This window comes from Antedon mediterranea, chromosome 1 (genome assembly GCF_964355755.1).
Source record: "Antedon mediterranea chromosome 1, ecAntMedi1.1, whole genome shotgun sequence".
In the NCBI taxonomy this organism is placed as follows: Eukaryota; Metazoa; Echinodermata; class Crinoidea; order Comatulida; family Antedonidae; genus Antedon; species Antedon mediterranea.
The window spans coordinates 1,749,107-1,762,842 of NC_092670.1; the positions used below are offsets into that span (position 1 = coordinate 1,749,107).

General features: G+C 33.4%; 2 protein-coding genes across 2 annotated transcripts; both read right to left on the minus strand.

The window, feature by feature from the left end:
- Nucleotides 1-1,484: 1,484 nt before the first annotated feature.
- Nucleotides 1,485-8,187, minus strand: LOC140052407 (transcription elongation factor, mitochondrial-like). Its single transcript, XM_072098020.1, has 4 exons — nucleotides 8,098-8,187; nucleotides 6,991-7,476; nucleotides 2,850-3,002; nucleotides 1,485-1,971 (listed from the first exon to the last, which is right to left on the minus strand). Exons 1-4 carry the CDS (start codon nucleotides 8,119-8,121, stop codon nucleotides 1,525-1,527), a joined length of 1,110 nt encoding a protein of 369 aa, XP_071954121.1. The 5' UTR covers nucleotides 8,122-8,187; the 3' UTR covers nucleotides 1,485-1,524.
- A 124-nt stretch (nucleotides 8,188-8,311) lies between these two features.
- LOC140052336 (autocrine proliferation repressor protein A-like) lies at nucleotides 8,312-13,622 on the minus strand. Its single transcript, XM_072097861.1, has 15 exons — nucleotides 13,061-13,622; nucleotides 12,341-12,455; nucleotides 12,182-12,247; nucleotides 11,951-11,999; nucleotides 11,727-11,843; nucleotides 11,539-11,634; nucleotides 11,373-11,462; nucleotides 10,820-10,949; nucleotides 10,552-10,669; nucleotides 10,363-10,450; nucleotides 10,141-10,179; nucleotides 9,895-9,986; nucleotides 9,552-9,648; nucleotides 9,278-9,343; nucleotides 8,312-9,078 (listed from the first exon to the last, which is right to left on the minus strand). The coding sequence occupies exons 1-15, from the start codon at nucleotides 13,242-13,244 to the stop codon at nucleotides 8,959-8,961; spliced, it is 1,467 nt and encodes a 488-aa protein (XP_071953962.1). The 5' UTR covers nucleotides 13,245-13,622; the 3' UTR covers nucleotides 8,312-8,958.
- Nucleotides 13,623-13,736: the final 114 nt, after the last annotated feature.

Here is a 13,736-nt window from a genome sequence, read left to right on the forward strand (position 1 = left end):
TCTAATGAACAAGCAGAATTGAAAATAAAAGGTTCCTTTAAACATTGGCACAAGTTATCAGAAGTAAATCCGCTAAGCTTGCAGTACAGCCCATAACATCAAATATGTTTGTTTTGATTTAGCGCACATAGGGAAGTTAGGGGGAAATTAAATTATCTTGCATGTCATGGGACTACACATACTGTGTGTCTCCACACGTACAGAAAACAGCACACGTGTTAATCTGGACTAAATGTAGGTCTCAATCAGGATACAACATTATCAATTCTTGGATTCGTGATACGTACAGGTCATCGCGGCACACAGAGGTCAAGGTGGTATGGTCATGTTAATAAATGCCAGGCCAATAAGTATCATATCTTGGAATAGAATCCATCAATTGAAGTTCTATGAAGAAGTTTCTTTTTGAAGAATGTGACCAAAATGATTTAATGGCCAAATGTAATTTTGAAATTGTTATGAAATGCAATCAGAGGTTTTACAATAGAACTTGTTTTCTTGTTGCACTTTCAGTGCTTATTAAACACTTGAAATTTAGTGGCACATTCTCACAAATGTAACAATATAAAACATTAATGTATGTATTGTAAAGGTTAAAGGAATACACCTTAGGAAAATAAGGTTTGAGGTACACCATGTGTTTCCAAAAGGAAACAAAGCGTGAAGATGGATGATCACAACAAAGTTGTCGTCAGTTGCTACAAGCATCTTGTGAAGTAAATCAATCACTTTGTTGTACAATATTATGCAATCAGGGGATACAAATCTAAATCAGTTCATTTACATTTAGAAATAACTACAGTATTTCAGTGAAAATAGAACGTTCAAACATGACCTTGGTCTCAACACATGTTGCACAATTTTTGCCAGGAAATCAACTTATTATCACAAACAGTAATCATCTGTTTATATTCTAAATCTATTATCATTGAAGTCATGACTTCTAAAAGATTTTATGAATAATCAAAATACTAGTTTGTTGTTTCTCTCTGTTTATTTAAAGATTTTATTGCCAAAATGATGAATTAATTGTCATATTTGATTGGGACTTTTACCGTTAAGTACAGTTTTTCCGTTGAGTACTTATTTAACAGAGTAGTTTGAGCATTGAGATTGTTCTTAATGAAAAAGCTTGCGCTGTTAACGTTTTCTATTCGAATGACGTTTTGTTGAGCAGAAATTAAAAATTTGAATACAAAAAGTACTCAACGAATCTTTACGTTGACAACGAAAGTTCCTATTCGAATACGATAATTGTAAACAATATAATTTCATTGGTAACTTTCTTTATAGAGTCTGCTTGCATATTAAATTATTATTATTACTTATTTTACAGTTTTTAAAAACCAATAATTTTTGTTGAAGTCATGACTTCTAAAGATTTTATGAATAATCAAAATACTAGTTTTTTGTTTCTCTCTGTTTATTTAAAGATTTTATTGCCAAAATGATGAATTAATGTACACATTATAATTAATGTACACATTATTATTACTGTAAACATAATTTCATTGATAACTTTCTTTACAGAGTTTGCTTGCATATTAAATTATTATTTTTGCAAAATGCAAGACATTGTAAAAGTGCATTAGCTAAAACCTCTCGTTGATATTTATTCGCACTTTGGTAAACGCCAGATAACTGCGTTGAAATAAACACCGCCCTCTCTCCGTCATCTCTTAAATCAAAGTTCTCTTTGAGAAACCCCTCAACAAGTTTCTGACCACTTTTACGCCGATTACCGACCATCAAATCAAAATGTCTACAGGTAATAGACTCTGGTATTGATACAGCTTTTAATTCATCGTTTTCACCTCTTCTTGTGTTTAGAATTCCGTAAAAAAGACTTTCTATGGCTCGCAGGAAAATATAAACTTGCGCAACAGACTTGTTATTGTTTAATTGTACGTAACGTTTGTGTTCTAGAAGATATAGGTCAGTTTCTGGAAGCTGGTGTAGTATGTCGTTGACCTGTAGATAAAATATTTCAAATTAAATGTATTATCTAGATAGGAAATCCATTTTGTTTACTGTCAAAAACTTTCAGTTTTTAGACTTTTGCATTACCACCAGAATTCTCAAGGTTATTAAGGGGAAAGATAAGGACAGCATTACTCACAATAACTCACAACATAACTCGCTTGTGAGGTTAATGCACTGCTTTTGCTAAGTTAAGGTCACCAAACATACCCATTGTTTTAAAGTTAGTGGCTACAATACCAACACGAATGATGAAATTCCTGACCGCATAAACAAGAAAACCACAAGTGCCACTTTCAAGTTCATGTCACACGCTCACCACCTCACACGAGGCCAGAAGCCAAATCATCTGACCATTTTGCTTTGCAGGTTTTGTGAAATGAATGTGGTTGGAGTAATTAGGCAAAATTACATTTATAAACAAGCAGTAATTACAGAAAAATACAGAATTTGGAAAAACAATTGGAACCTAAAAAAGTCTGGCCTACTTATTTAACGTTATCGTTCCTGGTGTGAATGGGCCTTAATAACGGTGGTCATAGTGTTTAAACATTACCTCATTCGTTCACAGTCCCATTACTCATGATGGTAGAATTAGTTTAATTCTTGCATGCATTAATAGTGGTATTCCCTAAAAAGGTGTCCCAAAGCAGGTGGTTTACTGTATAAACAATTCAAAATTAATATCAATAATTGTAGGGATGATTTTTAAACTAAAGCTCTGTCTACACTATCAAACATTATGTGACAAAAAAATGGCCCATAATGGACATGATGTCTAATCACTACCATATTTGGGCATATCACTACCATATTTGGGAACTTTTTTAAAGTTTGGAATAAAGATTTTGACAAGTTAGTTGACCTACCAAATGAAAGTAAGTGAAAGGATCCCATTTTGTTGGTGTAATTTCTTCGGGTAAATCTTGAACATTCCAATCTGTTAAACGAAGACTTCTGTTTACATGAACCCAGCCAATTTGTTTCAATCCGATTGAGATTGATACAATGTTTTGAACATTCTGCAAATTAGAGTGAGAATAATGGCAATTAATTCAAATGTAAAATTCACAAATAAATTGAAGGTGATAAAGATGTGAAAAGATATTGATGATAAACATGAAGATTATAACGAAATACAGTGTTTGTTTATCAGTACCTCACAACGGTAAAATGGAAAATAAACAGGATTTCGTTTTTAGTTTACCAAATAACATACTTTAAATAAAAAAAAAGTATTGGCAGTTATTAGCTCATTAATGTTTATGCTTGTTTTCCATGTACTTTTTGGTATTGGACGATGTTTTATTTGACGATAAAATTATGGTAATGTGATTTGAATGGATTATGCATGCTGTATATGTACCATAATGCACGTATACAGTAGTGATTTTTGGCGTTTAAGTGTGGAAGGGCGTGGCCTCGCAATAAATGCGCGAGACATGGTAGGATTAGAGAGAGCCACATTAGTAACATCTATATTGGAATGTCAATATCCACTAAATTCTGAATCAAATATAAATACCACAACTCATTTGGTGAAGCTTGTGAAGATTAAATAATGGAATCCATCCAAGAAAACATTGGCTGGTGGAGGAACAATATATAGAACAGCTTTAGCGTTCTGGTTATGTAACATAACCCCTCTAAACTTGGCAAACTTTGTGGCACAATTCTGGTTATGTAACCAATCTTGGTTTTTCAAACTTGATGGCCGTTGGCCAGAAAACTGTCATCAGCTGAGTTTTGTTATGACATAACATGTCGATTCAAATCCATTAAATACTTATAGTTTGTTTTGAATGAAGAGTTGGGAGTGTATTACTTCATATAAACCTAATCCTCTCAAAGAATAAAGAAGAAATGCAGAAAAAGTGTTTTAAAAAAAATATAAAAAGTAGTTATTAATATAAAAACAATTTATTTTGATTTGATTTCAACAAAAAAATGGAAATTTATTTGTATTTTCTTTCATATCTTTCACTATTGTATGCAAAATGTGCCACTATAGTTCATCAATCAAGTATTTTAAAGTATTGCAGAGAGTAGCAAATGCACTAGGGATTTCCATACTATGTTATAAGCAATACTAAAATCAAACAAAACCTTAAATATTTAACAAATCTGATGATGTAATAAACACTATTCTGCACCACTTAGTACTTTAGGGTACACTCTGGTAGAAAGGTGTACTTTAGGGTACACTCTGGTAGAAAGGTGTACTTTAGGGTACAGTCTGGTTGAAAGGTGTACTTTAGGGTACACTCTGGTAGAAAGGTGTACTTTAGGGTACACTCTGGTAGAAAGGTGTACTTTAGGGTACACTCTGGTAGAAAGGTGTACTTTAGGGTACACTCTGGTAGAAAGGTGTACTTTAGGGTACACTCTGGTAGAAAGGTGTACTTTAGGGTACACTCTGGTAGAAAGGTAACATTGTTTATAACAAAAATCCACATATCCATACATGCAAGTTGCAAGTTATTGTCTCTTATGGTAATATTTATTTACGGCTGCCACCAGTCGGTGATTTGATTTTTCTTTCGCGATTACAGCTCAAGTACCTAGTATGACAATATGTCTATCTTACAGCTCAAGTACCTAGTATAAGTATGACAATATGTCTATCTTTCTACAATATAAAAGTGTCTTTCACACCTGCTATGGTCCAGCTCAGGCCTGGGAAAACAAAATTGAATGGTAATGTTTCGTTTTCACGATGCTACACACATGCATTAATCGATATGCGCATGGCCACGTGAAAACAAAACATTGATGCTCAGTTGTATTTGCAGGAGCCGGTGTGAAAGACGCTAAAAGCTGTCTACAAGTGAGTAATGATCTAAAGCAGTAATTTCAAATAGTACATTGAACAGAATTTGCCAAGGTTTTCATAAAATGCCAAATTAGGTTTTCTTCAAATATTAAATTGGGTTAAACAATATTGTTAATTTGTTACTGTCTGAAAGTTATGACAGATATTTGAAATAAAATGCTAGAAAAAACAGAAAAGCTTGTTGAACAGAAAAGTGAGGTAAACACATAAATTAGATGACAACATTTTAAAGCATTTCTGTACATCTACCTAAATATAACTTTTATATGGGATTTTTATAAAATGTATGATGTAATTGTGTTTTGTTTGTTTTATCCTATTTCTGTCGAGGAAAACAATTTTTACATGTACACATTTTTATATGGAACAAATAAAGATATTACTGTAAGTTAGGTTGAAAAATGGAATAAAGTGGGTTAACTGCCAAAATGTTATCAATGCTATTGAGAGTAAAATGCCTTTGATGTTAAAAGAAAGAGAAATGTTGTTTGGAATGATAAACGACTTTCATTCATGTATAAAAAGAAATGTTTTCACAAAAAAACAAAAAATTCCATAGATATTCTTTAATGTGATCTAATCTTATTAAAAAATGTTGTATATAAATGTGAACATGAAAGATAGTAGAAGGTCAAATATTAGAATGTTATCAAACATCAAACGAAATAAAAATGTTTAGAATCAATAGCAATAGTATGTTGACTATAAAGTGTTATCCATATTGATCTAACACCTGGTATAGAAACATTAATTTCTCTCAAATTTAGGTTCAGGGTTTGTTATTTATAATTGATAAAATAGTTCAAAAGCTAGGAATGCAATATGCACATAGTTCAAAAGCTAGGAATGCAATATTCACACTGTAGTTATTATCTGCTGTTTTGCTTCAACACCTGTTTGTCAACAAAAAATCATCAGCAAGGCCTTAGCAAGAGATTAAAAACAGACGAGGCAAAGATGCTTTAAATATAATTATTAATATAAAATATGACTGTGCTGGGGAATTACGGTGGGTGGTGAAAATAAAAAATGTCAGATGATGCGAGCGCCTCTTGTACCTCATGCTGGTTACAGCTCTGATCAGTTACCTTATTAGTATGTCATGTATATTATTGTAATGTAATGTTTCCATTTGTTCATGCATACAGCAAGTCCCATCTGGTATCTAAACTGACTAGGGTCAATTTTGAATTAAAATTTCAATCATATAGCATCAAATATCACTATTAAACTTTGGTGACAATTTGTGAATTTGATTCAGAAATCTTTATGCTCAACCATAGAGACATATAATCTCTAATGGCTCAACAGAAAATCTGTAATCAAATAAGCATTCATAATACTAAGTTTGTACATTGAGTACAAACTTAACGTTTAACTACTCTGTAACACACTATTATTATTAATTAACTCAGTGGATAAACTATACTCAGTTCCCAATCAAATACGGCAATTGTAGGGAATTGCTCTACAAAAATTGAAACTGTACTGAATGCTCTAAAGTTTTAGTCTTGATTGACTTTAGAGGGCAGCAAACACAAATGTCAGTTAAACGAGTAGTAGTTTCTATTGACTAATGGTTTACAAAGCTGCTTGCCAAACTGAATGAGATGGAATTGTTTGTGGGTTTTCCTTTCATAAGTGCATGCTATAATCTTTGAGGAAATTAATTCATATTAAATAATATTATTTAAGAGTGGGCACACGCCTCTGGTCAATTCTCCACCTGGTTCCCTGCCCCTCAGTATAGATCCTGCATGACCCTTAGACATAATCGTAAAGTGGAAAACTATAGTTACAAAACAAAACGTTTCCAAACTAGTCATGTCCCTTTTATGATTGAACTTTTGAACAAACTGTAACTTTTTTATTTTTTTTTGCTTGTATTATTTGAGGTAACTGCAGTCTAATTTATTCGTTTTTATATATATGTATGTATTGTTGATAGTGACTATTGATTAAATATTTTTTATAGTGTAATATGTATTACTAATACATATGCAATTCAGCCATGTGCTGCCATGTATGTAATTTGTATATGAATTTTGAATAAAATATACCGATATATATAAGGTATATTTTGTGTAATTTATTCATGGAATATTTGGACATCTTTACAAGAATTACACTCCAGGAAGTTATGTCACATTGTCATTGTGCCTATTATTATCACAAACCTGTACACTGTCTTGTGAAATCCCAGCAAGTTTTGAAGTTTTCTGTTTTTCTTCAGATATTTTAGGATTTAAAATATTTTCACAAATTCTACTTAATGTTTTCTCAGCAACTCCTGAAATCTTTAATAGATCATTAGGAGATTGAAATGACCCTTGTGAAGTTCGAAGGTCAATGACATTACTCGCAAGTTTTCGTGATACACTCTTTAATTTCTGGAAATCGTTAGCACTAGCTGTGTTCATCCAATCAAGTAGAGTTGAAATTTGTTCTGGGTCAACTGGATCAATTGTTAGCTTTGAACCTCTATCCATCTGAATATTATAGTCTTGTTTATTCAGACTCACTTGGTCATCATTACTGGATATTTGATCAATTTGCTGGCCTTTAACTTCCAGATTTTGTGAAGTAACATTGTTTAAGTCATTTGATGAAAACCTGAATAAGACATGACCGCTTCGTATTTTAGGAAATACTTGAACACAATTCTAAATATCAATAACAAAAAACCTGTATTAATATACCATAATAAAATAGAAAAACTAAAACTTATGGACGTTATTTCCAATACCAAACGGACCAAATGAAAATACGACCGGATGTCTAATTTTGTACCGTTAAATAAATAAATAAAACTTTTAAAAGAACTTTAGAATACAAAGATTTATGTTTAGTTAGTTATTCAAAGTAGGTCTGCTTAGTCTCTGCAGGGGCACCATTTTTTTTTTGCACCAAATCGGTAAAATCGTGTATAACATTAACATTTTGTCATTACACAACTGAATTATTTTTTTTATATTAAAATTTAAAAATAAATAAGAATTGTTCATATTTATGACTTCAATCAATTATTGATTATAACATTATTATTGCAAAAACTAAAAACTATGTTTCCTATCCTTTCCCGAGTCATGTATGATGATCACTTCCTCTAAATTCTATGATATAATTACCTTCCAGAAAAACAGCCTCGTAACCCACGCAGTTTACATAAATGACCTACCTAGCTAGGCCTAACTAAACTAGGCCTAGTCGAAACAAAATATAATAAGGCCTGGAGATAAAATAAATTGTATTTATTGAAATCATTAGAAGGAGAAAAGCCATACCTTGGTCCACCTTGATAATAACATGATGAATATTACTTTTAAAGTAAAATAATAAACTTATCTTCCGGTCCGATCCTCCTCTCATGAAACGCACATGTCAGCCAAAAAAACAAACAACTCGGCTGTTCCTCTAAAAGCCCGGCCGCCGTGTAATCTCAGTGTAATATCTGTTATTCACACGGACGACATGATAAGTAACTTTAGGCCTGCCGATGCATGAACAGCGGTCTTTAATTGGTGGTCCCGTTTGTGGTATAGTACTTAAGTCTAAAGAATAATGTATTATCTAGGTATGATTTTCAAATAAATATACTTGAAATAAGAATATAATTAGTTGCTGTTACTGTATTTTTTCCGAAGTTATTTTATTTTTTAAAACCATGGTGTGTCCGACTAATTCTGAGGTTATCGGACTCTCCGCCCACAAATTTAATTTGTTATTATACCCCGTATTATACACACCTTTTAATATTCATATAATAATATAGTAGCGTGTGTCCTTTTATTAGAAAAATGTTCTTCGTTCACTTGTATGGAAAAAGAATAGAACACACACCAGGCGTCTTGGTGATAATGTCTAAGACATTGTTTGTATATAACAGCACACTAAGTGTAGGCCTAATACTTTATTTTAAAAACAAATTTTAAAAATGAAAATGCAGAATCGTCAAATATGGTTTCAAGCGATCACCAAAAATATTTCACATCATAACTGTTTCGGCATCATCACGCGATCAATCATTGACATTCTTGTTGATGGTCCGCTTCATCATGTTGTATGACGTCATCGCAATATCTACCTGACATCATTTCCCTATTATACCCCAATTTTCAATTTGCTCCCCTAATTTGTAATCGTCTCTATACTAGAATACCCTCGCAGTCTTCACCGCTACAGTCGTAAAATGGGAATACGTCAGGAATGATGTTCACCTCCGTTGTAAAAGTTAATGTTGTGTTTGACTTTCCGGGAAACGAGGCCTATATGGAATAAGATTAAGATAAAATTCGTTGTTTTAATATGGTGTATATAATTACAATAACGGTCTCCTTATAAAAGGTATATGATCAAAATCTTCTAAAAAATAAAAAGAAAAGAAAGACATTAGGAATATTCAATAAGTCTTTTGAGTTGATAGAATAAAAAACTGGTTTTAAAGGAGGATATTGTATTAATTACCTCAATAAAGAAGCATGACCAGCCCTGCAAGGGGTTTTCGAATTCGGCAACATATTCACCTACAGCCTGTAACGAAAAACAAATGAAAATGCACAATATAGGAGAACAAAATCGCTGCGCAGTCATCATTCAATCAGAAATCGTGCTGCGCAGATCAGTCAAATATCGCAAGTTCAATATTACCATTGTACTACAATATCTTAAATTATTCAGTGTTCATTGTTTCTACCATACATGGACTCAACTGCTCAATAACAACAGGTAAATTACTTACCGTTTTGTGTACATCATACTTTAAATATATGATAGGCTGGACCTTAGGAGTCCTGTCGACACCTGGTTCTGTTGCTACAAGAAGTCTAAAATCCCGCCTGTAATTAATTTTATAAATAACTGTGTTAATTGCTTGTATTTGTTGCAAGGAATTTAATTGACTATCTTGTAGATAAGTTTGCAGAACCACAAACGGATTGGAAGTGGATATTTTATAGAAGACACTACAAAGTTGTTAAACTTTCTTAAGTTAACAACTTAGCTTGGCTGCGCGCTCTTCTTCTGCAGCAAAACTTGAAGAGACATTTGGGTTGCCCTGACGCACCTTGAATTAGTGTACATACCTTTTACTAGTAAGCGAAGTAGTCGCCATCCACGTTCGAATCAACATTGGTTCAGTGTCTGTTTGAACTCTAATAGATCCGTGAGTGACATTCTTGTTTTAAAAATAAAAGAAATTATGGAATAAAATCATTTAAAAAGGAACTGTTTAAACGCAACTAGTGGTATAGGCCTATTATATTGGCACAGTACTGATTTTATACTTTACTTACCTTTTTAAAATTTACAAACTCTTACTTATAACTTACTGTGTTTAGTTTCCAGGTGAATTTTGGAAGTTTATAATCCTACATGTAAACAAAAGTGAATTTGTTAGTTATTAATCAATTTGAAAGCGATACATTTATGATGCATCGTAATTATATTGTTAGTCCCCTTGCCTTCCCATATTTGGATCGGCGTTTGATTTTCTACTTTTACTTTTGAAAATGCAGGATTTATTCATTTGGAAATGTAATAATTAGACTTACATCAACAACAGCAATAAAGAAAGCGGACAGTTGAAACAGCAGCGCTTCGTGATGTAATATAAGACTGTGCTCAGCGTCCGGAATGACTCTGGGAAGAAACAAATTCATACACGTACAATGTCAAAGTTCAAAAGGTTTCAAAAAGAGAACTGATCAGTGTATGTTCAATGGTCAACATTTAATACTTACCTGAGATAGGCGGGTCCTTTCATTTGATCGTAGTAATAATGTGAATCATCTGGTAGGAAGAATTCATCACTCGAACTACTGATGATGTACTTGGGCATAGTCAGACGATCAATGTATGCTACAAAGTTCAAGGGTCATAAATTAGCAATATTTTCAGGTGTCAAATAGGAGCCTTTAAACACAGAAACTAAGTTTCCACTTCTTTTAGACGACAGCCAACAATAATATGCCTATCTGAAAGCCTGGGGAAATATTTTAGATAACGCACCATAAGGATCAACGATGTCACACATCTTCTGCGTGTTCAGATCGTCCAGATATCTTGTAAAGTTTTCTTCATAATAATCTTCTAGTGCAAATGTCCAGCCTCCTAGGGAACGATAATGGTGATGTAGATTCTGCAAAAAACATGATTAAAAGTGTAATTTATAATTCCAGTGAACAGTACAACACTACGAACTCGCCAAACTTTGCCAACTCTTAGTCTTAGTTTGCCATGGAGAAGTTTGTGATTCGTGTGTAAACTAGCTAAAACTAAAGTAGGCCTAGGCTGTCATAGAGGACCACCACACGGCTGAAAAGAATACTCAACACCCGAAAGATTGTTTTATTGATTCGCCAACTAATTGGAAGTTTGTCGATTGGACTACCAATTCGAGGTTTAAAATGAAACACTACAAAAGCCTTGACTACATCACTGACAATGTTTTGTTTGCAAACTTGAGCAAACTCCAAATTTGTCCAGAAAAAAAAAAACACTTTTTTTCGCTAGTGAGAGATAGATTTCAGGATAATGAATTGTGTGATTAGTTGAACTTTACCTTTACAAAATTAAGACAATCTAAGACCATCGGAGCAATTCCAACTACACGTTTGTCGACGGCGCCCACTGTCCACGTCGTCCAACCTCTCTGCAAAACAAATCATTGTAACAATCAAACAATCAACCTATCAAATTCAATTTCTATGAAAACAAATCTGAATTACCTTAGATGCTCCTGCAACAACGAATCTTTTCAAGTTTACATCTGACCTTAGACCTTTAACAAAATCAGTCATTGTATCCATTGCTCTTACACCTGCCTGAAAATAACACGTTAATTTTGTAATTATCTTTTTAAAAATAAATCGTCACCACCACAATCTGCCAGTCGGAATATCGGATTCGTTGGTACCTTTGTCATCGGCATTCTTAGCAACCAGTACGGTTCATCAGTCCCGTTCTCAACGAAATGCCTCCATGTGAACGCAATGATCGCGTCCTCTTTACGTCGTTTCTGCAAAGGATCTCCCTACAAAAGCCACAAGACGATAAGTTAGTGTAAGTTTATTAAGTTAGTATCATTTCTAAGTTCATTGAGTTTTATAGTATATTCTTAGAGTATATTTGACATCTTACCGGAAAGACGATTGGTTGATTTGGCACTTGCCGTAGAACTGCGCAAACTCTGTAAAAAAAAGTAAGTACAATTTCATGTAAATAAACACAGCAGACTACCTTAGCTATGTAGATTTGAACTGGGCCACGAATGGCGCCATTTACAAATGAAGCAATCACAACGATTTTATCCGGCTACCAAGAGTTTAAACATTTCTTTAACAAATATCAAATGGGCCTACAGACACTTACGATCCAGTCTGCAATGCTGCCAACGACATAAGCAAGGTTTCAGCGTCCGTTAGAGCATCCGGAGGACTAGAAGATAATTGAGGAGTGCATCGGCATAAATGTAAATTTCAAATAAACAAAACAAAGATATTTATACTTTACGAAAAAATAAATAGATACCTGTCTGTGTTACTACCGCCAGTAATGTAGAGGAACGCGGAGTCTGGTCGAGTGATCTCATCTGGGATGGTAATCGCCAAATAATGCCACCAAATGGACTGGCCAACTTGTTCGTCTGACGACAAAGAAAGTAAGTTGTCATAACATTAATTAGTGCTGTGCAATGCCGTTTAGCAAACTTAATTCACTAAATTTGTCACCAACTTAAGCTTGGTTCCCACTAGAACGTAACGCAAGGACGTAAACGCAACGCAAGCATTTTAACAAATGGCAAGCGAAGTTATAGACAGTTAGCAATCACAAGCGAATAAGCCATCGCTTGTGATTGGTCAATTCACTTGCGTTGCGTCCTTGCGTTGCGTCGCTAGTGGGGAACCACGCTTTATGCGTGGATTTGTTTTGGCGACTATTCATTGTACAATAAATAATTATATTGGTATAGTTATAATTATTATAAATAATATTGAGATGATGAGATATAAATTGTTGCGCTAATCAAAAGTAACTGTACACAATGAGTTTTGTTCACAAAGAGAAAACTATACACCATAGGTAGACTTAATATCTATAATAATAGTAAATCCGGTTCTTTTATGTGAAATTTGTAAGCCGATTCTGTGAGTAATTCAGCAACGTATAGGAATTAATAATAAGAAATATAAAAGCAAGAAATATAAAATTCAGTCATTTGAGGCTAATACAAATAATTATTTACTTTACCTGTCAGCCATTTCTGTGACGTCATATTCAACATGTACGTTGTGTATCCTTTTACGCGTACTGTGTAGTCGCTTAGCAACTTGTATGAGTAGTGCGAGTCCGGTGCGTTTACATAGTCGTCCAATGGGGTGCCAGCAGCGAGAAATATGAACATCTGCAATATAAACACGCTAAAAAATGCCATATTTCAGCAAGATGAAAACTTCTCTTTTTGTAAAGGGGCTTCACTAGTTTGTCACGAGTTCAAACAGGAGACAAAGTCGATCCTGTTATCTCCTAAACTGAGCTTGTATTTAACACTCTTATCTAGGCTGTATTTATATTACACTGTATACTTTAAAAGACGAAAATAGACGACAACACAAACAAAAGCAATTATATATAATTGTTAAGAACCAGTATTGGATAAAGTTACACTTCCTTGTCACGTGGTAGACCATGTTACTATTAAGCACCAGCTTCGGTTTCGATCGTGACTAACCGGTAATTTATTTATTTCCGCTGATTTAATAATTGATTTTATTGTGTTTCAAGTTATAAATACACATCCTAAACCCTCTTTTTGAACTAAAATCACTAATTTGTATGATATTTAATTGTTCAATTGGTAAACAAATACTGTACAAATGGGTTTCCCCTAAATTTATACTAAAAGAAAAAGACAGAAAGACGAAAA